This window comes from Microcebus murinus, chromosome 3 (assembly GCF_040939455.1).
Source record: "Microcebus murinus isolate Inina chromosome 3, M.murinus_Inina_mat1.0, whole genome shotgun sequence".
Lineage (NCBI taxonomy): Eukaryota > Metazoa > Chordata > Mammalia > Primates > Cheirogaleidae > Microcebus > Microcebus murinus.
In genome coordinates this window covers 77,304,714-77,331,955 of record NC_134106.1, presented here as the reverse complement: position 1 = coordinate 77,331,955, position 27,242 = coordinate 77,304,714, and the positions used below count along the sequence as shown (strand labels likewise).

Here is a 27,242-nt window from a genome sequence, read left to right as displayed (position 1 = left end):
AAAATACAGAGCTCATTACCCATGAGAAAATGGATGTCTGAGTAAACACAGTCTTGGTCCTTTCTAGCATTTTCACTTGCTGCTTATCAATCAGCCTTGTTAATGTTCATTTGAATGTACAGAGAGCTTTAAAGGTATGTTGGAGAAAATATGAGTTCTAGGAAGAAATATTTATCCCTTGCCTTGCCTGAAGTGTGAACACTTCAACGAGTGTGCCATTTGCTTCTAGCTGCATAAGAAACCAGCTATGTCATGACTAAAATCTCTTCTGCAATCCTATCTGAGCAAAAGGGGAAGATATTCTTGAGAAGAAGAACATGTACAAGTGCTCTGTATATTAATTTGTTCTGCTCTCATATCACAAGTCATCATGTTGCTAAAATAGTCTTCATATAGAACACTGATTAGACACATCTACCATTGGTGAAGAACAAAAAACTCAGATGATATGTTCTCTGGGGATATCAGAATCAAAAGAACATAGGGTCAAAGATTCAGAAACATGGAATTCCCACTCGATGTGTCCATATTGATCTTTATACCAAGAATGTTAACTTCACCCTAACAGTATGTGTTACTCACAGTTATCTGAATTCCAGACCTACAAAGACAATTGTCTTCTTTACTTCTCTTCTGGGTCTCTCAAGGACACTTCAGACTCAATAGGTTTAAATATAATTCATCATCTCCCACCAGCAAAGCTGGTTCTCCTCCAGCATTCTCTATGCTTAGTGGATGGCACCCTATCCATCTAGGTAAGAGCTTATTTTTGATAACTCTATCTCACTTATCCCCAAGTCCTGTCAATCCAACAATTGAACTCTCCCTCATATCTGTCCATTTATCATCTTCTTCACATACTACCACCCTAGTCCAGGATGCCACTATCTCTTATCTGTACTAATGCCTTTACTTTCTTCCCTCACCCTTGTGTGTTCCCTCCTCTCCAACCTCTTTCCCACCCAGTGGCTAAAGTGATTTTTTTCTAAATGAAAATTTTATCTTATTCTCCTGTTTAAAATCCTCTAATGGCTGGCTATTAGTATAAAATTAAGGGTTGACACCTCCCATGGCCTCTCTAGAGCCAGCACCATCTGGTCCCTGCCTATCTCTCCAGACTCATTAATGAACTCTGAACTCCAGCCACATTCATCTTTTCCAGTTCTTCTAAAGTGCCATATTCTTCATTGCCTCAGGGCCTTTGCATATGCTGTACTTCTGCCTGGAAGACACTTCCCTTCCCCTCTCTTCCAACCCTTCACCTCATTAACTTACCTCCTCAACCCTCAAATATCAGCTCTAAAGTTATTTCTTCATGAAACCTTTCCTTAATCCTAGAGAATAGCTCAAGAGCCCCCACTTTTCTTTGATCATAATACCCAAGTTGGTAATTATACTTTCATATTCATCTGATTTTCTACCTTCAACAAGCAAGAAATGGTCCTTGTAGGTCCTGATTTATGAGGGTCTTTTCCATGTCTGTTTTATTCACTATTATGCTTATCATCTAGCACACAGAGAGCTGTATAAAGTAAGCACTCAATAAATAAAAGAACAAATAAATGGATTAACCTTTTCTTGAGCCATCATTACAGTCTAGCTCTATGCTAGCACAGTTCTAAATGTTTTACATGTATGTTCTCATTTAATTTTCATAACTGCTTCATGGGGGTAGGTATTACTATCCAAATTTTGGGGTAGGTATTATCACCCACATTTTGAAAATAAGGAAACTGAGGCATGGATAATAAATGTCTTTCCCATGGTCACACAGGAGCAGCAGGAGTGAGCAGAATGGGTTTATCTTTCTAACCCTGAATCTGTGTACTTTACTACCACCCAGGACTACAGAAAAATCTTGCTGGTTATTTAATACAATGCTAATAAAAAAAAAAAAAGCATTGTCTCACTCTTTTATTTGTTAAAAACAAAAAACAAACAAAAAAAAAAATGTGCTCAAAACTCCTGTAATGCTAATGGTTAGAATTGCCTGCAGAACTTAAATGAACCTCTAGCCACTTCCTTTTCTTTTGATATTTTAAAATAACTAAGTATTCTGAGTCAATTCTTGAATCTCAGATGGAATCTTTGAGACTGTATTCATGATTAAAGCATGACTACACAGCACGATTAGACTAATTATCTCTACTGGGTTACAAAATGGCTGTGAAGGTTATTCCAAATGAGGAGTTCCTGAAATGTTTAGAGCTACAGCATCATCCAAAGAAAGGTAACATTTCTCTTTGGACAAATTCTTTAACATTTTGTGAGAAACGCCATCTTCTTGTTTGAGAGTCAGGACTAGATCACACACACTAATGCATACCCACACAGAATGCTCAGGTGTATCAACACCAATGTCCATTAACTGCTTAGTGCCTTAGGACTGATCCATGTCCTCATATTTTACTTTATAAACAGCTGCATTAAAGTATAACTGACATGCAATAACCCACACACATTTAAAATGTACAAACTGATAAGTTTTGACATATATATGTTTAGGTTTATGTCCATCACCTTGCTATGTTTTTTCTATTGGCCCCATCTATTCTTTGTTCTCTTTGTCTTTTTTTTTCCTGATAGCTTTTGGATTGAGCATTTTAAATTCCATTTTATCTCCTTTGTTAGTTTGTTTTGTTATTTTTGTGATTGTTTTCCTCTTCAACTTATCATGGTCTAAATTTAAGTAATATTATATCACTTCCCATATAATACATGCTAATGATAAATTCAGCTTTTGCCCATTTGAATGTCTTTATTTTGCCTTTGTTTTTGAATGATAATTTCTCTGAATACAGAATTCTAGGTTGAAAGTTTAAGGCACTGAAAGAAAAGATGCTGCTACACTATGTTTTCATCTGAACTAGTAATCTGCTATCAATTTTATATATCTTTTTTGTTCTGGTTGCTTTTAAGATTTCCTCTGTGTTACCCGTTTTAAGCAAACTAATTAAGATGTAGCCTGGTGTAGTTTTCTTCATTTCTTGTACTTGGAGTTCATTGAACTTCTTGGATCTCTGAGTTTGTAGTTTTAATCAAATTTGAACACTTTTTTCAACATTTATTTCTTTAAATATTTTTCTGTTCTCCACCACCATTTTCTCTTTCCTTGCCTTAGGAACTCCATCTGCATGTATATTTGGCTACTTGAAGTTGTCCCACAACTCACAGGTGCTTTTTTATGTTTTTTAAATTTTTTATTCTTTTTTTTTTTTCTATGTGTATCTCATTGTGGATAGTTTCCATTGCTGTCTTCAAGGTCACTAATATTTTTTCCTGAAATGTCTAATCAATCTACCATTGATCCCATTCAGTATGTTTTTCATCCAAAATATTTTCTTCTCTAAAAGTTTCATCTCTAAAAGCTCAATATGTGTCTTTTTTTATACCTTCGCTGCCTCTACTTAACTTTTTGAACATATGAAATACAGTTATAGCTTGGCCTTTTCTGACAATTCTAATGTCTGTGTCAGTTCTCAGTTTTGATTGATTTTTTTTTATTAAGGGTCACATTTTCCTGCTTATTTTCATGCCTAAGTAATCTTTATTGGATGCCAACATTGTGAATTTTACCCTGTTGGGTACTGAGTGTTTTTATATTCTTTTAAATATTCTTGAGCTTTGTTCTAAGATGCAGTTATGCTACCTAACAATAGTTTGTTCTTTTCATGTCTTGCTTTAATGATTTCTTAGGAGGACCCACTGCACTGCTCAGTTTAAGGCCAATCATTCCCATAACTGAGGCAGGACCTTCCCAGGTAGTCTACCTGGGGCCCCATGAATTGTAAAGCCTTCAGGCTTGGTGAGAATAGGCGCTGTACCTGGCCGTGTGTGAAATCCAAGCCCTTTTCTTCTAATTCTTTCCAATGGCTCTGTTCCCAGACTCAGGTATTCTCCTCATGTGAATGAGCTGATCAGTATTCAGATGAATTCATGATTGGCACCTTCTGCAGATTTCTGGTCTTCTCCTTCTGTGTACCTTTCTCCTCTCTGGCACTTGGTCCTGTGAATTCTAGTTGCCTTGGTGGGTCTCTCCAGACACTTAGTTCTGTTTCCCAAACTCAGGAAGTTTGCTGGGCTCCACCTAGGTTCTTCCTCCATGTACTGTTGGCTGGAAACTCTCTCAAGGCAGTAAGCTGGGAAAATCTAGAGCTCACATTTTTTTTTTTAGTTGCCTTATCTCAGGGATCATTGGCCTTCATTGCTGAGTATTTAGTGTCTTAAAAACTACTGATTCATATATTTTTGTCAGTTTTTTCATTCCAGGGAATTCTGATGTCCTGCTCTTGCTAATTAAAGAGGTCAAAATTACCACTGGCAAGAACATCTGGCCTCACCATCTTCTCATCCAGGCATTAGGCTGATGAATCATTCCTGCCAGAAACTGCCCTCCTGGACCTAAGGTTGTGTATGCTAGCTGGCCACTGACCAGTGCATCCAGCCCAAGGGGCATGTGGGAGCTGCTATCCTTTGTCTAATTTACCGGAAGGTTCCAGATGGAATGGTAGCCCACCTGATTTATTCCAATCTTCCCCTTCCTCTCTCCAGCCAGCTACCCTCTCTCTTCTGGCCTGTAGGCTTTGAGTAGCCAACTGGGGGGAATGGCCACTGCTTCTGCCCCAAGCAGTCCAGGCAGCATTTTGGACTGATACAGGCTTTGCTTCAGTATCACTGGGCAGTGAATGGGAATAGGAGCAAGTCAGATAGATACTCTACATGTGGCCTCTGGGGCCAATAAAGTTTCTAAAAGTTTAGATGGCTATCCAGGAAAGGAAAGGTCCTGACTAAATTTTCTTTTTTAAATAAAAATGATATTTTCAAAGAATTTTTTGAAAATTTCTGCTTAGAGTTATTTTGGTTTTTAGTTTTTTGGGTGTCTCTCTGTGTGTGTATTAGATTGAAATAAAGGGATAATGATAGATCATTGCCCAATATCTGAGGCCTGTAGTTCTTCTTTTTCCTTTAGGAATAACATCGAAATCTTCTGTTAACCCTTAAGAGTAACTATAGCAAACTTAAATACTCCCTGTATTAGTCTGCTTGGGCTGCCATAACAAAATACCACAGGCTGGACAGCTTAAACAACAGAAATTTATTTTCTCACAGTTTTGGAAGGTGGAAGTCCAAGATGAAAGTGCCAGCAGCATTGGTTTCTGGTGAGGCCATTCTTCCTGGCTTGCAGATGGCCACCTTCTCCCAGTGTCCTCACGCACCCTTTCCTCTGTGTGCTTGTGGGGAGAGAGAGAACTCTCTGGTGTCTCTCTCTCTTCTTATGAAGACATCAATCCTATCAGAGATTAGGGCCCCAACTTATGACCTCATTTAACCTTAATCACCTCCTTTAAAGGCCTTTCTCCATAGGGCCTTATTCCACACAGGGCAGGCTTGCCCATGCCTAAACCTTTCTTCACACAGGTCCCATCCTCATTTTTCCTCTTCAAGTGCATCCCTGTTTCAGCCTGCCTGGCCTCCTTACTCTCTGCCCCATTGTACCTCTGTAATACAGGCAGTACCAAGAGGCACCACAGCCTGGCAGTGGGTCCAAACTTGGCTGCACATTAGAATCACCTGGGGAGGTTTCAAAAAACCCTAATGTCATCCCATAGGCGTTAAATTGCAAATGTCTAGGGGTGGGAGGCAGATATCAGTGTTTTTATGGAAGGACTAGGTTTGAATCACTTACTGGTGATAAAGCCAGAACAGTGCCTGACATGTAAGGTATGTGCTTTCAGTGGTGCCTTATAAAGGAAAATCCTCTACTAGCTCAAGAATTTATACAGGAGAATCAGTATATCAACTCCCCTAAATGTGAAAGGAAAGAGTGAGCTGACATTTATCAAGCTCCTGCTTGGTGCAAAGCATGCTTTATTTTATTTAATCTTTACAATAGTTCCTCAATATCGATGTTATTATAATTGTTTTACAAAAGAATAAACTAAGGCTGAAAGAGATTAACTCAGGTTAATCTAGTGATGGAATTGGTATCTATAACCAGGTCTTTCTCACTTCAAAACTCATGCTCTTTGTTGTGAAAAATGCTTTAGCTGAAAAGAAAAAAGGGGGAAAATACTTCCTGTAGTCTCAGTGTCTTTCACTAATAAAAATATAATGATTTTTTTCTATGGTGCAGTGGAGGGGAGGGCTGGAGCCCATCAAACATCAGGGAAGTGCTTTCATTTTTCCGAATAGGAAAGGTGCTAATTGAATAATGGAAAGTAATGCTAAGATGAATACAGCATCACTGCTAACTTTTTTAAAAGTTTAACTAGGCCAGAAAGCCTCCACTCTGCATTTTGTGTTCAAAACCAGACTCTACATTTGCTAGCCATGTGACCATGACCAATTATTTAATCCCTCTGTGCCTCAGTTTGTTCACCTATCAAATGGGGATAATACCCACTCCCTCATAGAGTTAGGAGGATTAAATGAGCTAAATAGAAGCCCAGCCCTTTCAGTAGCACCTGACACATGATAAGTGGCCACCAAATGGTAGCCATAATTCTTGTCATTACATTTAGAGAGAGCAAATTAGTCTTCCAAACTCTAAGATTTCAATTTAGATGAAGGAGCTCTAAGCTAAAGTCCAGAAATACAACTAGATTTTAACGATTTCTTCTTAATATAAATAATTCAAACCCACATTCACCCTGTCCCTTCTAGATAAACATTCCATACTCCTGTGCCACCTTTCTGCAGCGAGGTCCAGACCCTGCTCAAAGGAAAGTGATTAAGCCTTTCCTGTAGGTATCTGAGGGTGAGTAGGATGGTTTCCCGACACAATAGTCTGGATGTAATTTAGTCTGCAGGAAAGGGCCAAAGTAGGCTGACCTCATCACTGAGGTCTCCTCCTGCTCTTTTTCCTTGTAAGAGTACATGCATCCTGAGGAAGCCTCCCCTTGACCAAATGTTTGTCAGCCTCCTCTGAATCCTCAAATAGGCCTCAACCTTTGGACTTTTATGTTCATCTTTGTATAGCCTGATTTTAGCAAAAATCCTAAGTCAGTTTTGTCAGAATCCCCCACCCTCAGTATCTAATCACCTTGATAACTGATCAGGTTTCTCATTCTCCACCATCCCCTAGGTGATGTCTGATCACCCTGGCCTGTCTTCAGCCAGAATCCTGGATTAGCCTTTATTCCTGCTGCCTCTTCTTAGTAATTTTCCATCCACTGACCTCACCCTACTCCTTGGCTGTGAATCCCCACTTGTTTATATTGTATTCATATTTCAGCCCAGTTCTATACTGAGGTCTGCTTTCCCCTATTGCAATAGTTTGTGAAGAATCTTTTTCCACTGCTTTAACTACTATCCAGCTCTGGTTCTTCTTTGACAATCTACACACACACACCAAAGCACATTTTGGAAGTTCTCCTCAGCACCTCCTCGCATCTGGGCTATGGAGATCTCCTGATTAGGAACATGGAAACAGCCCTTGGTCCCTACTAGTCACATTTACAACCCTTTTACACTAGTGACCATAAATAGCACCAACCGCAGTCTATTGTGGCCACGTCTGATTCGGGCGGCTCGGCCACCAGCCTCTGGATCTGGGCCAGGGTGCTGCAGGCTTCTTTTAGCTCCCTCCAAATGAGAAACACGTCCTCTCTGACACCAGCTCCTGGAAAGGGAGACACAGCGTGAGTGGCCAGCTGAGACAGGCCCCAGAACCCTCTGGCAGTTCTATCAAAGCCTGGCACATTGCAGCCAAGTTTCTAGAACATTTCTTAACATTAAATTCCACTTTCCCCACTAATCTCTTTCTGAGAAAACTGAAATCCCCAAGGAAGTGTTATCACCTCAAGAAATCATAACTGCAGACGTTAGGATGCCATAAATCCTTGTAAACTAAATATTTGTAGTAGCCAGGATATTTTAAGATCAATTATTTATAATACTCAAATAAGATAGGAATAAAAACATTCAAAAGCACCTTATAGAAGTCAGGGTCAGTGCTGTGAGGAAGGGAAATTCACTGGTACATGAAGGCAACAGCCCCTAGTCCTTTCTTGACTTAGCTGCAATTTCCTGCTTCTGTGAAACCACCTTCACAAGTCTGTACTTTCCCCTAATGTAATAATAGTAGTCTGGCCTCCTTTTCTGAACTTCAGCTGTCTCACTTAATGTTTAAGTTTGGCTGTAGGACATTTTTAAAAAGTAATATTTGGCTTCATTAATTTAGATCTTTACATCTCTCAATCAAATTTCATTGCACAGGTAAGTGGTCTAGGGCTAGGACAGAGGCTCTGCCTTCATTGAGATCCAGTCTCTAACAGATAGCTGCTTCCAGAGATTAAAGAGGATGTAGGGACAGGAGGGAAACAGGTATGATGATAAAAGTGCAATGCAAGGGTTCCTGTGGTGATATCTTAACTATATGGAAGTGGAGTTCCTGGCTGTGCTGTGGTACTATGTTACCACATGGGAAACTGGATGGAGGGTACAGAGATATCTCTGTATCATTTCTTACAACTGTATGTGAATCTAAATTATCTCAAAATAAAAAGTTTAATTTTAAAAAGTAAAAAAAAAAACAAAAACAAAAAAAAACTTAAAAAAACATCCAGGCTCTTTCTATCTTGCAGCACATCCTTCTGTTCTCAGAGTCACCTCAGGATTCACCGGCTTCTGTAGTGCCAAGCAGCACGTCCAGGCTGTGGTGCAGAGGCAGGATGCTGGCAGAGCAAATAAGCACAGCCCCTGGCAGGGTCAGTCCCTTTTAAGCACTCTTCCCAGAAGCCCCGCACAACAGCTTCCTTACTTATCCACAGCCAGAACTTCCTCACAGGCCTCATGTGGCTGCGAGGGAAACTGTGAAGTGTAGCTTTTAAGCAGGGTGCACTAAGCAGTAAAATTAGGGCTATGTCCTAAGGAGGGAGTGGATCTCAGTGTCAGCCAGCAGCTCCTGCCTCATCGCAGAGACCTGTTCTCCTGTCAGATGTATCCAACACCCCCTCCCCACCCCTAAGTCTGCATGATAGTTCACAGCTGCCTGAGATCCCACAAGCATAGTGAGTGAGAGACCACCGTCTGGTCCAGGGTGCTGCCCAAGGAGATTCATGCACCCAGGGCCAAAAGATTGACCCTAAGCCACCACCAAGACAGACTGGGGCAGACCAGAGTCGATGTTTCTCAATTTTAAAATGTAGTCAAGAAGGGCAGGGCAGGGCAGGCCAGGCAAGGAAGCTCAAGCCTGTAATCCTAAAACTCTGGGAGGCCTAGGCATGAGGATCAGTTAAGGTCAGGAGTTTTAGGCCAGGCTGAGCAAGAGTAAGACCCCCATCTCTCCAAAAAATAGAAAAAATTAGTCAGGCCCAGTGGCCTGTAGTCCCAACTACTCAGGAGCCTGAGGCAGGAGGATTGCTTGAGCCCAGAAATTTGAGGTTGTGTGAGCTATGATAACACCATTGCACTCTACCCGGGGCGATGGAATGAGATTCTGTCTCAGAAAAGGGGGGGAGGGGAGAAGAAAGGGGACATCAGAGCTCTGGCTTCCCCAAGTTGGCCAGATTAAGTGATCAAGTGACAAAGTATTAATAGCTGTGCTCATAAAGATGCAAGTGACAAGCCCTGACAGAGATGGATGGTCACCTCGGCTTTGCAGCCATCAATAGCCCAAGGAGTGAAACATGATGTATACTAAGCTCCATGTTGGAATTTCAAAAATATCGCATACCGCTGCCAAATGTGAACCTTAAGCCCACAGGCCTCCTGACTGCTGTAAAATCAAGACTGACTTCCAGCTGCTTGCTTCAGCATGGAGGTGTTAAGTAGCAGGATTTTCTCCCAAAAAGCTTCAAATGAGTCAAGGCTTTCCTTTAGATTCGTCAATAATAATATACTCCCTCTTAATATTAAGAGGGAATATCCCACCGGTCAGCAGCAAAGGAGAAAGTTCCAGGGAAGCCCAGCTATCTTTTGATCTGGCGAGGGAAGGAAATGTCTCAGGGATGGCAGTGACCAGGACATGCTCCCTGGGCAGGCAGTAACTAGGATTATCCCCACACTGCTTTAGTAATTGTTAAGGAGACAGCTACAGATTGCTACACTGGTGATCAGAAAGCAAAACAACTCAAAACTATCTGTTTGATTAGCTTTGCTTTAAAAAAAACAGTAAAAAAGCAAAAAGTAAAAGCATCACTTAGAACACACATGTTCTGTTTCAAGTCACTCCATAGGCAGGGCGTAGGGCTGTCAGTTTCATCAGAATCACTTCCAAGGGACTTTGCTGGGGTATCAGAGCACGGCCAAGGGAGGGAGCCCCAGGAAGATGGAAGAGGATGGATGATGCAGCCCAGGAAACCTCAGTGTTCAGAGGGCTTGGTGAATTTGAAATTCTCCAGGCTAAACCAGAGAGGAGAGGAAACACGGAGCCTTGTGTATCTTGACCATCAAGGTATAAGCCAGCAAAGGCCTGCCTTACAAAGAAGTTGCATGTGGCTCCTCACACAGACATCCCATCGAGGAGACCTAAGGATTCTCCAACCAAAATGCCCCTAACACACTGCTGCTCTCCCCTATGCCCTGGGGCAACAACTTGAAGGTTCATGTTAAAATGCTATCATCACCTGGGAGAGATGCTAATGTAAACTGGTATCATTAGCACCTGATATTAACTGCTCGGACTGGCTACTTTGACAAAAGGAATGAGACCCAGGACAGCTAAGTTTCAATGTGGGAGGGGAAGAGTCCACTGAGTACCTGCTGCTGAACATCACCTCCCTGTCACATCTTCTGCCTCTCACCTACAGGCTAAAGTCCAGGTGTCACCGTCCAGTTCATTAATATACTCATTTAGCAAATATGCATTGAGCACCTACTATGCAGTGGGTGGGTGCAGTCAGTGCTGGGACTACAGTGGGAACCAGGACCCTACTCCCCAGGGTGGCACTGAGTCTAGAGCTCAAGGCCTCATGACATTCTAACACTGCCCCTATGAACACAGAGCTCTGTCCTCCCAGTCCCCTGTTAGGAGACTGAGGCCTCCACTGCACTCACCTCATCCCACCCTTTACTCAAGGCACGACCCTAACTCCACCATCAAGCTTTGCCCAGCCACCCCAGGAAATGGAGAACTACCTCCTGCTCTCCACTCTCCACTCCAGAAGAATGAACCAGTATACCACTGGTCTCCATCCTCTTGCAGCCAGGACACCCCCAGGCCACGCAGTCAGTGAGGCTGCCTGTATCTGCAGTTCCTGGCTGCCTGTCACTCCAGCCTCTTAGTCAAAAGAACACAGAGAAGCATGAGCCAGTGATGGTGACATCATTCTATGCATGACCTTGAATCCAGCCCTTCACAAACATGATGCTTATTTTTAGTAGGCAGCTGCCTACAATACAGCTCAGCACTCAGCAATGTGTACACAGCCCTCTTGCTCTCCTCTGGCACTGAACATGCAGCCTGTTGCTGCTGTTTATGTTTGCATGCGCTGACTTTGCCCCCACAGGATGGTAAATGTCTTGAGTATAGAAACAACATATTTTCTCTCTTTGTATCCTCCACAGCACTCAGCCCAGGATCCAGTGTTTTCCAGGAGAATTCCTATCCTTCCTTGATTTTTATCTTCCCTTATTATAAAGAAATAGTTATTGAGCACCTAGTGTATTCTTTCCTCATGGAACTGCCCTGCCTTGTAATGTGCAGCCGCATTATTGCAAGACACTTCTCTGAGGGGTATGTGACAGGCTCAGGTCACTTGAGCACACAGCTATGCCAAGGTACTCCAGATATGGACAATGACATGCCCTAAAGCACTATGTCATTTCCTTGTAGGTCCTCATGCCACACAGCAAAGCAAGACTCTCCACAAGCACCTAAAATGCTATCATTCCCATGGCAGGAGGAGAAAAGCAATTAGAAAGGCAGGTGTGGCACTGGTCTGAGGGACAATTTAATGCCGCCCTGCAAGAGGACAGCCCAGAAACAAAACCCCCTAGGCGACTCTTGAGTCCTAGACCAGCCTCTCCATCCCACTGTGGCTCGTTTGCTTAGGGCTTCTCCCTACCCCCAGCACTCCCAGGGGAAGAATTGGCCCTGCCAAGTGGTGAGCTTGCTGCCTGCCAGAGCTCTCAACTCCTGTTCAGTTGTACAGATCTGAAAGACCTCAAATATTAATAACTAAAAAAGCAATATTTTCAGGAAAAAGTAGCATTTACTTCTATTTTCAGAAAACAATATGGCATTTAAAAAATAATAAACTGTGAGGTGTTAAAAATTCTCAGAGACCTAACATTGTCATAAGCATCTGGTGACAGGGGACATTATATCCATAAAGAGATTGAGAGTGGTGAAATCAATAGTTTTTATTGTGATGAAAAAATTCCCAGTTACTGGTGTTAAATTACATATTAAGATGTTTTGCTGTCGAGAGGTAATGAAACACCTGCTGGCTTGATCTGGCCCCATGGCCCTAACCAGAGGCACAGTGTGGCGCTGCACTTGGTCCCACCCTATGGAAACTAGCCATTAATTAATTTGAGCAAATACAGAGTCATCTTGCAATCTGGATAAATGTCTAATATTTTCTTGGGGCAATGGATATATGTATCACAAGGGCCATTATGTTATCTTAGAAGCAACTTGAAATATGAAGTATGGGCAACTCGAGCTATAATCTAATATGTGAGTGTGAGTCTTCTGGGCCCTTTCTCTTCTTCTACGCAGAACACTATAAAATGCAAGTATGATACAGTCTAATTGTCCAAAATTCATTTAGTAAACCTAGAAATAAATCATCACTCTTCTCCCCATGACAAAGAGTTCCCCTGAACAGAGTAAAAACATGACCCCAGGTTCCAGGGTACTCCTGGGCAAGTAGCTGACAAAGACCAGGGCAAATAGACAGGCAATATCTAAAGAATAAGTGCAAAAAATGTGCAACAATAAGTATAGTTGAATAAATGTATTCTTTTAAGAATAGGTGATACCATTTATAAGACACCAACTCAAGGGGTATTTTAATGACATGGTAAATTCAAGGAAACTTTGTGAGTTTCCTGTAGAGCAAATTTACAAAAATTTTTTGTTTTGTTTTGTTTTCAGATTTTTCATCCAAAAAAGGCTTGAACTTCTTTAAGTTATAGAGGACCTACAGTGCACAAAAAGAACAAAAGGTTTTCACAGAGCTGCTCTCCAGCTTCTCATCAACCAACTCTGAACCAACAGAGAGAGAATTAGGCCAGGATTGTTGTTCCCGAGGAGCGACCTCGCACTGATGTCACTCGGCCTCTGTCCTCACCAGCGCCTATTCTTGGGGGTGGTTGTGTGGACGGGCTGCTGGGGCCTGGTCTCACTCACACAGGTCTCTTCCCAGCTCTGCCAGGTTGTTCAGGAACGAGTAAATTCTGGGAGACTAATTATTTTCTTCAAATTCACAAAAGACCGACTTAGAAGCCAGGAAGCCAACATTTTAAGCCAACATTCTCAACAGGACAATCTACCTGAAGGATCACCATTTGCTTACTGATTCAACAAAACTCCATCAATGCCTATTATATTCATTCCTGGGTACACAGAGTGAACCAGAAACAGTCCTGGCTCTGAAGAGGCTCTCACTCCAGTATGGTCTTCCTAGAGTGTGGTCCTCAGAACCTGTGCCAAAAGACCCTGAATTGTCAGTGCAGATTTCTAGGCCCCATCCCAGACTCATTCTGAGGGTGGAGCTCCAGGAAACTATACTATTAAAAAATTCCAGTGATTCTTTTGCAACAAAAGTTCATGGAACTTTAGTCTAACAGATGAGATAGGCATGTAAACAAATTATTACTATCTAAAATATTCTTGGAGAAAAAAAAAAGTAGAGTGATTTCCAGGAATATTCTCCTGACCTGATGTCCCTATTTCTTCCCTATAGGAGCACTCACAAAAGAAGTCTGTAAAGCACTGGGGACTCCCTGACATACACTATCTTCTAGATATTCATTCTAGGCCACCTCTCATCAATATATTTCATAACAATCTACTGTTTCTAAGTGTCATTTATTTTAGATATAATTTATAATGGCTGCTTCCCACTGACATCTGAAGAAGCAGAAAGAGGGAGAAACTAAAATGTACTATATAGCCACTGTGCCAGGCACATACACACAGTACCCCATTACTCACAACAATTGCATGAGTAGAGATCATCATCCCCATTTTACAGATAAGCACACTGTGGTTCAGAGAAATTAAGGTATTTGCCCAAGGTCACACAACTAATAAGTGGAAAGTGAGGATTCAATCAGGTCTGTCTCCAAAGTCCCCATACCCTTTCCACGCCGTAACACTGTCCTTGGATATCCTCGAAAATTCTCATGATGCAAGATCTATGTCATCAAACTCATCTGGTTAGGTATTGATTGTTTTTAGTTTCCCTCAAGGGGCTTTATTGACTCATCTTTTCCTAGGAGGAAACCACCCAGTGAGTAATTCTGACATAGGTGATGATACTTGATGAGTTGTGTCCCCAAGGCCAGGGCCTCATGTGGCATTCTGAAAAGCGGTGACACGTATCTGCTAGCTTAGTGTGTAATCTGCCTGCACTGGGATCGGCATCACCCACAGGGCTCTCAAGGGCTGGGCTTCCATAATCTTCATCTCCCTCAGTCTCATTGAATCATAAGCTCCTTGAGAACAGAATTCTATTGATCTGTTTTTATAACCACTCTCCATGGTACCTTCCTAACACCTGGTCAAGACTTCCAAATTGGCTATTCTAGAACATGAACATCTTGAGGAGAGGGACCCCCTTTTTCACCATTGTATCCCCAAAGCCCAGCATGGCATATTACTTTCAAATAACAAATGTAGAGTAGACCTATCACCCTGAAATCAGAGCAAGTTTACTCAAAGGCAACCAGAAATCTATGCTGGCTCTTTTTCCTTGGCAATTCAATTTAGTTTTTATAGGATTTTTGATGGATTTCTCTATGCCTTGCGTGTTTCTAGGTGATGCAGGATGCCTGGTTCCACTTGATGATTTCAGCACAATTCTAAGGAGTAGATTGCACTGACTGACCCAAGACCTGGGCTGAGCCCACTCCTTCCTGTATCCAGAGAAGGCTACAGTGAGCAAGCCATCCTGCAACAGGAACCCCAGAATAAAACAAAGGACCCAGGACACAAGCCCAAGATGGGGGCAGGAATACAGGGCTTCCTGTGCTTAGGAGCTTGCTCTCTTTAGGTAGAAAAACTAGATCTACATATACATCAGATGGAAATGTGAACTAAGGGAATGAGAGGATGAGGTACAGGGGGGCAATTCATAAGGTAACCAGGATCCTGCAGCTATGGTGGGACAGAGCAATTCCTAAATCACAAAGTAGAAGCAACATCAACATTCTGAGTCTGGGGTTCCTTCGCTGCGATCTTTATCTTTATTCCTTTTGAATCCCCTCCTTCTCACCCATGGTGAGACTCTAAAGCACACAGAAGGTGATTAATAAATGCTTTTTTTTTTTTTTTTTTAATGAAACAGGGTCTTGCTCTGTCACCCAGGCTGGAGTGCAGTGGCATCATAATACTAGTTCACTGCATCCTCAAACTCCTGAGCTCAAGCGATCCTCTTGCCTCAGTCTCCCAAGTAGTAGGGACTATAGGCATGTGCCACTGGATCTGGCTAATTTTTTACTTTTTGTAGAGATGGGGTCTCGCTGTTACCCAGGCTGATTTCAAACTCCTAGCCTCAAGTGATTCCTCTACCTTGGCCTCCCAAAGTGCTAGCATTACAGTGTGAGACAATGTACCCAGCCAATAAATGCTTTTAAACTAACCAAGAGGACTGTCTCTGCACCAATAAGAAATCCAAGACACCACATTGTTAGAAGGAGCAGGACTGTGGAAGTAATTAAAGTCTCTCAGCCTTATAAACTGCAATATGGTAACAATTTTGGAAGTGCAGCTGCTATGGCTCCATCCATTGAATTCAACTAAATTCTAGGGAGAAGGAAGGAGACTTCTAAGAAAAGCTCCTGCCACCAGTAAGTTATAAACAGGCACCAATCAGTGCTTCTAAATTAAACTGGAGATTAGAAACAAAGAAGCAATGCCAAGCCTGAGTGATAGTCCAGTAAACTCTAAATATCTAATTAGAGGTCACAGGTGTCTACCAAGAATCAGACTGGTTTTTTTCTTTTTAAGCATAGCAACCTGAGTGTATACTCAAGTAAATAAAATTTAGTCTCATATTTAGTCTTAGTTCATACATTTTCATCCTCAACACAAAAAATGTGGTTTCCAAAAGTAGAACCAACCAAATTTTTAGAGCTACAACATTTTTTGACTTAAGAATAATACTGGTAGAGCATAGGAACTTCTCTAATACCATATTGCCAAGAATAATACTGGACACAAACAAAAAATATTACATTTTATAATTACCTACTACTTATTCCTTTTAATTTATTCATTGCATAGTCTTTACCTTGCCCCATAAGCAAAACATGGTGGTGAGCATAGTGAATCCTATTAGCCAGGTCTGATCAATGAGCAGGGGTTGGCCAGAGTGCTGTGCTGAGAGGAGCTAAAGCTGAGTGCACATAGGCTCCGTGAAAGGAGTGATGATGGACTGATTCACGATGCCTCTCTGGGTCAGGGGTGCCTAGCAATGAAAGGTATGCTGTGTTGTCCAACCCTGGTCTACTGGAACCATGAGCGGGTTCTGAGCTGTTGGAAAGCACCAGTAGTTAAAGTTCCTTCCTAAAATAGCAGTAAGCCCAGTCCACACCCAGGACAACCCACTCTTACATGAAAGGTACTGAGAGTTGAAAATTATCATTTCCAATTTATAAATATTCTTGCATCATTTCAGCCTCTGACCGAGCTTAGTCTGACAACAGAGAAGTGAGTAAAAGTCACACTCAGAAAGAGCACCACAGTATAATCCTACTTACCATTAAGTTGGATTCCACTTCCTGGTAGAAGACCCCATCAGCCTAATCCTACTATCAACTTTGACAAATGGACCCATTTCCCATAAGGACAAAATTTAATAGCACATATTCACTTCCTTGTTCCAAATTCCAATTTACCCATCATAATGCATGCAAATAAACTGGTTAGTATCATGACCATTCTAAAAATGCTCTTTATGACAGAGGCTTCCATACTGTTTGGGATTATTTCACTTTCTAGAACTAATTTGTACAGTAAAAGTCCACTTAGAATCCCAAGAAAGAAAAAATAAACTACCATTAATTGAATGCCAATTTTGATCTAAACATTTCAATGTATGTCATATGCTTTAATTCTCTCAACAAATATACAAAGGTAGATGTTATTATTACCATTTTTAGAAATGAGAAAACATAGTTAAGAAAGGTTAGGTAACTTGCCTAAGGTGACACAAGTAGTTAGTGGCAAAACTAGGATTTGAATCCAGGTCTGATTCCAAAGTCAATTCACTTTCCAGCAAACACCATCTCCCAGAGCAGGGGGAAAAAAAGTCACACACGAACAAAACATTACTTGCATTACTGTTCATCAAATATTCACTTTCCTCCCCATCTCAGTGTGAGATGGAGTAAACCACCCCATACCAGTGAAGCTAGACATAGCATCTGATTTGCTGTGGGCAATAGGATGTTAGTGGATGTGACATGAACAGGGCCCCTAAACGTGGCTACATAGCTGGCCTTGGCTCTTGTGCTTCTATTATTCAACACAATAAGAATATATCTTGGATAGCACTAATTAAAGGAGAACAAGTCCATTCTAGATTAATCAAACTACAGTTAACCTGGAGACCTGTGATCAAGAAATAATAGCTGAAAAATTTCCAAATTTGATGAAAACTATAAATGAATAGGTTAAGAAGTCCAACAAACTCAAGTACAAGATATGTATTATTGGGGTGGAGGGAAGACTCAGTGGCATGTTTTGTTCTTGAAGCTTCAGAGGACAAAGACAGAAATAGAAGGGAGGAGCCAGGGAGGACGAATGTCAGTATTTCCTCAATCTCCAAAAAGTCAGTCAGCTCTTAAAATCACCCCTAATGAATGTGACAGGTTGGTGATGAGATGAATGGAGAAGCTGAATTTTCTTTCAGACTAACATGAGGAAACCAGACACAGCATGGGCAAACGAAGGATTACAGAGGGTAATGGGAATGTAGGGTGTGCCTCCTCCTCTAGAAGTTCACAGAATTTGGGGAAAGGGTCTTTAGACAACATTGTGCCACAGAAGCAAGGTTAAAGGCAATTTCTCTTGATCCCTGAAGGGGCCAGGCACCAACATCACATCTGAGTCACAACCGCACACGTGCTCAGAAGGGCTCCTAAGTCAGTAGGCATGATGAACCCTAGTCCCCTTCCTGTCCTCTATCTTCATATTCTTGACAGCCAAAGAAGATTGAAGTCTTAGAGTGGGGGTGGGAGGGTATAACATAAGAAAAACTTAAGATGTAATGTACTATTTAAGGTACCATCCTAAGTAGCACATATGTCTGTGTCAAAACACTGGGAAAGCTTTCCATCAACTGAAAAGAGCATCCTGGAAAAACAAACAAACAGAAAAAAAAAATTAAATTTGGGGAGAAATTCCTCTAAGGAATGAATGTACCTAGAAGAATCCAAAGCAAGCACAGAATAAATGATTTTACATGATGTATCTATTTTTGCCTTTGCAGTGAAGCAAGACACAAGACAAAATTGCTCTCAGCCTACAATTACTTTTTGTCCTCTTTAGGGGAAATGGCTGATATAAGGAATCACCCCAAAATATAAGGCCTAAAAGTTGATAATAGTTAATATAAGATTACTTTATTTGCAGATATTATATTTTATAAAACCCATTATAAGAAATGCAGATTCCCACAAGTATCTACTTACCAACAAGTATTAAACATCAAAATTAAATAAAACCAGAATTTACAGCAATACATTTATCTAATTTATCCAGGCCCTACTAATTTAGGCTGGAGCAGTCCAAAGTCCTTTGGAAATCTTAGATAATAATTGTGGCTTTTTAAATCTCTAGTTGATAATGGGTACAAATGCAATGTTATTGTTTCAAAATTTTAAAACCATTGCTACACCAACTAGCAAAGCTGAAGTAAGCGAACTGCTGATACAACTCAACCTCTTGTTTTCCTTTCATTTACCACTGGGCGGGGTGTGAGGGGTTTGGGAGACCAAGGTGCGAGGATCGCTTGAGGTCAAGAGTTCAAGACCAGCCCGGGCAATAGGGAGACCTAATCTCTACAAAAAAGGAAAAAATTAACCAGGTGTGGTGGCATGTTCCTGTAGTCCCAGCTACTTGGACACTGAGACAGGAGGATCACTTAAGACCAGGAATTTAAGGTTGCAATGAGCTATAATGATGCCATTGCACTCTAGCCTGGGCAACAGAGCAAGATCCTGTCTCAAAAAAGCAAAACAAAACAAAACAAGAAAACAACAACAACAACAAAAATGCAAAAACAAATTGTACCACTGGAGCTACCCAAATTATGCTAATAAACTGGGGAAGATAGAAGAAAAATGAAAAAAAGGGAAGGAATATGTATTTGAGGAATCCTGACTCTGCCCCATACTAGTTATGTAAATTTGGACTAGTTTCTTAACCATTTTCTGCTTTAGTTTCCCCATTACTAAAATGAAGATAATAATAGTACCTACTCCACGGGGTTGTTATAAAGATTAAGTGAGCTAAACTTTGATAAGAGTCTGGAACAATGTCTGGCACATACCAAGCAATATGTAATGTGTTTGTTACATTTTAAAATAATAATAAAACAATGGAATAGGACAAATATTTAAAGATACAATCCAAGGAAACTTGCCTGAAATAGAAAGTTTCAAATATACATATGGAAAAGGCACATTTATGCCAGGGAAAATCAACCACAGCAGTCAAATTGAGATAAATCCTAAAACTTAATGGACTTTAAAGACAAAAAAAAAAATTCTTTGGGCAAAAAGATAAAGTCACTTACAAAAGAAAAAATCAAGCCGACCTCAGATTTCTCCTGAGCAGCATGCAACCTGAGAAAACACTGGAGCACAACCCACAAGACACTCGAGGGAAAAAAGTGAGCCAAGCACATTATATCCAGCCAAGTTGTCCTTTATGTATAGAATGCAGAAAAGAACATTTGAAAACTCTCAGAATATTGTTCCTGTGAGCCCTTCTTGAGGAAACTACCAGAAGATGAACTGCAGCCAACTGAGAAATAACTTGGGAAACTAAAATAAATGGAGTGAAAGTGAGAATTGAGTCCAGTATATTTAATGACAGAACTAAAACTAAAACAAATATGGGAATTAGAACTGCGGAAGAGAACTAAAGAGAAAAGAGACTCAATCTTTAAGTTGCTTACCTATTGGTAATAACATTAGCAAGATAACCCAGAGAATCATGATGGCTGTGGCAATAATAACAGATATAACATATCAACTGTTTATGTGCTAGGTACTATGGAAAACATTTTTCATATATATAATACTATTCAGCCATAAAAAGAATGAAATCATGTCTTTCACAGCAACATGGATGGAACTGGAGACCATTATCTTAAATGAAACAAGTCAGACACAGAAAGACAAATACTACCTATTCTCACTCATAAGTGGGAGCTAAATACTGTGTACACATGGACGCAGAGAGTGGAATGATAGATAGTTGAGACTCAGAAGGGTGTGGAATGATAGGCAAATGGAAGATGAGAAATTACTTAATGGGTACGATATACGTTATTTGAATGAAGCCCTGACTTCACCACTATACAACCTATGCATGTAAGAAAACTACACTTGAACCCCATAAATTTATACAAATAAAAAAGACATTTTTCATGTATATATATACATACATACCTATATATCAACATATATGCATATACATATGGGTTTCTAACAACACATAAGGTAAACATTATTACCTCATTTATAAATAAGAAAGCAGAAATTCAGGTTAGTTAGACACCTTGACCAAAATCACACAGTTAATAAGTGACAAATCCAAATTCAGGTGTGACTCCAAAGCCTGGGCTCTTGTTTTCACTACATTTGAGTTGCCTGCACACAGGACAGTGCCTTACTCCGCCTCTCTGCCTCCCCATCATGTAACACAGCTAATATAATATAATATAATAATATAATATAAGATATGTGCAATCTATTCTTCCCATTTTATAGATGAGAAAAAGGAGGCAAAAAGCTTAAATATTGTGCCCAAGGTTGCATAGCTATTTAAGTAATAGGGCCAGCCAATTTACCTCTAGAGAGTGCTATTCAACAGACATATGTGAACCACATACATCATTTAAAATTTTCTAGTAGCAACATTTTAGAAAGTAAAAAGAAACAGATGAACTTAATTTCATTAATAAACTTGATATAACCTAATATATACATAATATCATTTTGACATAGAATCTATATTTAAAACTACTAATGTAATGGCTTATTTTTTTTACACTGCATCCTTGAAATCCAGTGTGTATTTTATACTCATAGCACATCTCAATTTGGATTTGCTCTACAGCCACATATGGCCAGTGGCTTCCAAACTGTACTCTAGAGCTGCATGCTTCACCAAAGTTTGCATGTAGTAGCATGCAAACTTTCATTTTTCATTCTCTAGCGTCTATTCCTAAAGTGTTATTTTAGAACATCAAAAAACAAAGTAACTAATTATATTATCTCAGAGGTCTCCACCTCCTTGGAAGAGTCATCTGCATTAGGATTTAACATCATACCACTGGTACTTACAGAAGGTCACATTTATGGATGTGGTTGGATCATATTTTGTGATGGTAATTAATCCATGTTTTCCCTGTGCCTTCCCTTCTCTGTCCCCTCCTCTACACTCTAGCAGATACCAGGATCATTGCAAACTTGCCCCAAAGGAGGCCTATAGCATGGTAGAAAAATGAAGTAGCCTGCAAGACATTTTGGCTTTTTTTAAAGCCTAAACCCCTAGAAGAGGTGTTAGGGTTTACAAAGCAGGTAGCTTTGAACAAGCAGGAGGGAGAGAGGTTTTTTTCCCCATATTAAAAGGATATTGCCCTTATCTTGGTGGAGAAGAGGAGAGAGGTCAGGGAGGAAATGGGACCTGGCTCCAGTTCTTTGCAGCACTTTGGGATGAAGGCTACATGGTGAATCCAGGGAGGTGAGGCAGAATCTACAAAAGACTTCCACATCCAAAGCCCAGCATGGGAGCAGCAGAGAGGTGCTTGTCCTGAAGTGGCTATAAGACAGGGACAATGGGTACTTATGGGGTGATTTGCCAGAATAAATATCCAATGTCTACAGCCTCCTCCTGAAGCCTAAGCACTGCCAAGGATCTCCAAACTGTGGTTAAAGTTTAGGAGAGGGACCCTGACAATGACTGAGGTTAATTTCTTACCTATCCAGTAGAACAGTGGGAACTGGAATAAAAAATTACACTGAACCCTAAAAAGCAAAGAAAGTGATTGGCCCTGTTTTGGTCACCAGAGAATCATATCTGCCTTTAGGGGGCTCACTTGAGTCTGCCAGGACCTTAGGCAGTGCCCCCTCTACAACTGATACACTGTAGCCAATTCTTCTGGAGTAGATGGCTGTTACTACAGGGAACTGGTGGACAGAAAATAGTGTGACCTCTCAGAACAGGTCACACCAACAGCCTGACTTGGGGAATACCAGTGGCCTGGGAGGAGACTGAGTTTCGAAGAATACCACAAAATACTTTTAAGTCCTGGGTCAGGTATAAAGTGATCAAAAAAAGACCTTTAGAGTTTACTTAAAAGATGAGATGCTTTGACTCCCTGAGAATGCCCAGAAATAGAGGAGTGTGGAGGCTGATTTTTCAAGCCTCTATTTCAGATTGTGAAGAAAGAAGACCAATTTCAGCAGCACCAGCCAAAGGCCTGCCAGCCAGTATAGATGAAGGCCATCACCCCCCATCACTGCCATGTAGCTGTGGCAGCCATCATTAAAGGTTTTCAGAAGCTAGGCAGGAAGGATGCTCATGGACTCCCTAAGAGCCAGTGCCATGGCAAAGAGACCCTGATACCTGCCTATCATGTGCACTTCTGAACTTGGCATCAGTGAGGGGGGTCTGAGGTACCTGCCAAGAAACTGTGGATGAGGGAACTGAGACCCCAGGGTAAGAATGAGGAAAGTGTTCCCCAGTATTGGAGAGGATTCTTTTCCAAGGAAAATGCCTAGAGTTCAGGGAAGTAACAGAAATAAATAAATGGGACCTGGTCAAATTAAAAAGCTTCTGCACAGCCAAAGAAACTATCGCAAGATCAGATAGACAACCTACAGAATAGGAGAAAATATTTGCATGCTATATATCTGATAAATGGCTGATAACCAGAATCTATATAGAACTTAGGAAAATCAGCAAGAAAAAATCTAACAACTCCATTAAAAAGTGGGCAAAGAACATGAACAGAAACTTTTCAAAAGAAGATAGACTAATGTTCAAGAAACATATGAAAAAATGCTCAACATCTCTAATCACCAGGGAAATGCAAATTAACACCACAATGAGATATCATCACTTAACTCCAGTGAGAATAGCTTTTATCAAAAAGTCCCAAGACAACAAATGTTGGCATGGATGTGGAAAGATAGGAACACTCATACACTGCTGGTGGGAATGCAAACTAGTGCAACCTCTATGGAAAGTAATGTGGAGATACCTCAAAGAACTAAAAGTATAACTACCATTTGATCCAGCAACCCCACCACTAGGCATCTACCCAAAGGGAAAAAAGATATTCTATGATAAAGATATCTGCATTTGAATGTTTATAACAGCACAATTCACAATTGCAAAGATGTGGAAACAACCCAAGTGCCCGTCAATCAATCCATGAGTGGATTAATAAAGTGTGGTATATGTATACCATGAAGTACCACTGAACCACAAAAAACAATGGTGAACTAGCACTTCTGGTGTTTTCCTGGATGGAACTGGAACCCATTCTATTAAGTGAAGTATCACAAGAATAGAACAAAAAACACCACATATACTCACCATCAAATTGGTACTAACAGATCAACACTTATGCGCACATATGGAAGTAACATTTATCAGGTATCAGGCAGGTGGGGGGAGGAGGAAGGGATGAGTATATTCACACCTAGTAGGTTTAGTACACACTGGGGGATGGGCACACTCATAGCTCTGACTCGGGCAGTGCAAAGGCAATATATATAGCCTAAACCTTTGTACCCCATAATATTCTGAAATTTTTAAAAATGATATTAAAAAAATTTAAAAACAAAAATTTCAATAAGCACATGAAAAGACGTTCCATATTTTAGGGAAATGCAAATTAAAACCACAATGATATACCACCTCATACCTATTAGGATGGCTACTATAAAAATATAGAAAATAAGTTTTGGCCAGGGTAGAACAATTGTGCACTGTTTGTAGAAAGGTAAAACAGTGTAGCCACTATGGAAAACAGTATGGAGGTTCCTGAAAAAAATTAAAAATGGAATCACCATATATGATCCAGAAATTCTACTCTGGGTTTATACCCAAAAGAACAAAAAGCAGAGTCTCAAAGAGATATTTGTATACCCATGTTTGTAACATTATTCACAACAGCCAAAAGGTGGAAGCAACCCAATTGTTCACTGGTAGATGAATGAATAAACAAAATGTGATCTATTGATACAATGGAATATTATTCAGCCTGAAAAAGGAAGGAAATTCTAATACAAGCTACAACATGGGTGAACATTGAGGACATTATGCTAAGTGAAATAAGCCAGTCACAGAAGGACAAATACTATATAATTCTACTTGTTTATGAGGTACCTAGAGTAGTCAAATGCAAAGATACAGAAAATATAATGGGGGTTTCCAGGGGATGGGGGAAAGGGAGATGGGGTGCTATGATTTGAACATATGTGTCTTTCCCAAAATTCTTATGTTGGAACCTAATAGCCAATGTACCAGTATTAAGAGGTTGGGCCTCATACTCTCATTTCTCTTCAGATCATATAAATCTTTCACCATTTAAGAGATTGGGCCTTCTTTATCAAAAAGTTCCCAAACAACAAATGCTGGCATGGATGCAGAGAGAGAGGAACACTCCTACACTGCTGGTAGGACTGCAAACTAGTTCAACCTCTGTGGAAAGCAATATGGAAATACCTCAAAGCGATACAAGTAGATCTACCATTTGATCCAGCAATTCCACTACTGGGCATCTACCCAAAAGATCAAAAGTCACTTTATGAAAAAGACACCTGCACTCGAATGTTTATAGCAGCACAATTCACAATTGCAAAGCTGTGGAAACAACCCAAGTGCCCATCAATTCATGAGTGGATTAATAAAATGTGGTATATGTATACCATGGAATACTACTCAGCTTTAAGAAACAATGGTTTCTTAAATACAGCATCTCTTGTATATTCCCGGATACAGCTGGAACCCATTCTACTAAGTGAAGTATCTCAAGAATGGAAAAACAAGCACCACATGCACTCACCAGCAAATTGGTATTAATGGATCAACACCTAAGTGGACATATAGGAGTAACATTTATTAGGTATGGGGAGGGTGGGAGGGGGGAGGAGGGAATGGGTATATACAACCACAACGAGTAAGATGTGAAACATTTGGGGGATGGACACGCTTGAAGCTCTTACTTGAGGGGGGAGGGGGGCATGGGCAATATATGTAACCTTAACACTTGTACCCCCATAATACGCTAAAAAAAAAAAAAGAGGTTGGGCCTTTTGAGAAGTGACTAAGTCATGAGGTCTCTGTCTTCATAAATGGATTAGTTAGTGCTCCTATGAAAGAAGTTGAAGGGAGCTCTGTTTGCCCTTTTTTGCCTTTCCATCCCTTCTGCCATGTGAGCACACACCTTCCAGTCCTCCCTTCCAGAGAACACAAAAACAAGGTGCCATCTTGGAAGCAGAGAATGAACCTTCATCAAAGACCACTCAGATGACGCCTTAATATTGGACTTCCCAGGCTCCACAATTGTGAAAAATAAGTCTGTCTTTACAAATTACCCGGTGGTGGATATTTTGCTATAGCAGCATGAACAGACTGAAATAGGGAGTTTTTGTCTAACTGGTACAGAGTTGCAGTTTGGGAAGATAAAAAGAATTCTGGTGATACGTGGTGGTGATGGTTGCACAATGATGTGAATATGCTTCATACTACTAAACTGTACACTTAAAAGTGGTTAAGATGGTAAACTTTAGGTTGCATATATACCATGTTTCCCCCAAAAAAAGACCTACCCATAAATAAGCCCTAGCAGGATTTCTAAGCATTTGTGCAATATATGCCCTGCCCCGAAAATAAGACCTAGTGATGGGCGTGACTACGCAGCGTATCTGCATAACTCACGCATTTCGTGGCAGAACGGTAAAGAAGACCAGAAGCCCTTCTCATCTGCCCCAAGAGAGCTCTATTGCTTGACATGAGAGATTGGGGCCAATGGTTCTAAAGGAAACAGAGTTGTAAGAAATTCAGGATGGAGTTCAGGGTTTGGAGAGTTATGATGATGTTCCAGAAGAAGACAACTACATTTGAATAAATGTAGATTGCTGTACCGTACTTAAAAAAAAAAATAACACATCGCCTGAAAATAAGCCCTAGGGTGTCTTCTTGAGGAAAACTAAATATAAGACCTTGTCTTATTTTCAGGGAAACATGGTATAATTTACTGCAATTTTTTAAATTGTCCTTTATCTTGACTATAGATGTTTTTTTGCAACAGTACAGAGCATGGGGTAATGTTAAGTTGTACTCTGAAAGACAATTATCTAGAATCCAAAGAATCAGTAATAGTAGAAAATTCCTTTCAGATTGCCAGGTAAGTTCTCTGAGCTATGCTTTTCCAACCCTACTCAAGAGAGTCTCTGTTTCCTATACAACAGGAGGCAAAATAATCTCGTAAGGAGGCACACCCCCCAAACTAGAGGGCAGCCTAAGAGAGTTGATAATGATAAGTGCTGGAAATGGTTGATGTGGTAATGGGGAGAGAGAACTGATTAGGAAAAGGTAAGAGAACTGCCACTGAGGCCCAAGCGACATTGGAAATCACACATTTTCCAAACCAAAGTAGTGTGTCAAGATTTCTGGGCAGTTTTTGAGTAGGAGAGGCTTTGAAATGTTGGCATTTCTGGGACATTGTGATAGGTAAAAGAGATAAGATCACATATTTAGGATTTGGGACTCTCCCCTTAAATTCAGAACATGTGATCACTGAAAAGGATTTAGAATGGCAAGCCACCCTGAGCCTTTTATTCTAAGAAAAATGTTTTTATCCATAATTTAATTTATA

At 40.6% G+C, this 27,242-nt stretch overlaps 1 protein-coding gene across 1 annotated transcript in view; it reads right to left on the bottom strand.

Annotated features, from left to right (window-relative positions):
• VWA3B (von Willebrand factor A domain containing 3B) overlaps positions 1–27,242 on the bottom strand; it is a 218,312-nt gene that overhangs the window by 149,883 nt on the left and 41,187 nt on the right. The window contains 1 exon segment of the mRNA XM_076001008.1: positions 7,496–7,621. Within this exon segment, the coding sequence (XP_075857123.1) occupies positions 7,496–7,621 (126 nt within the window).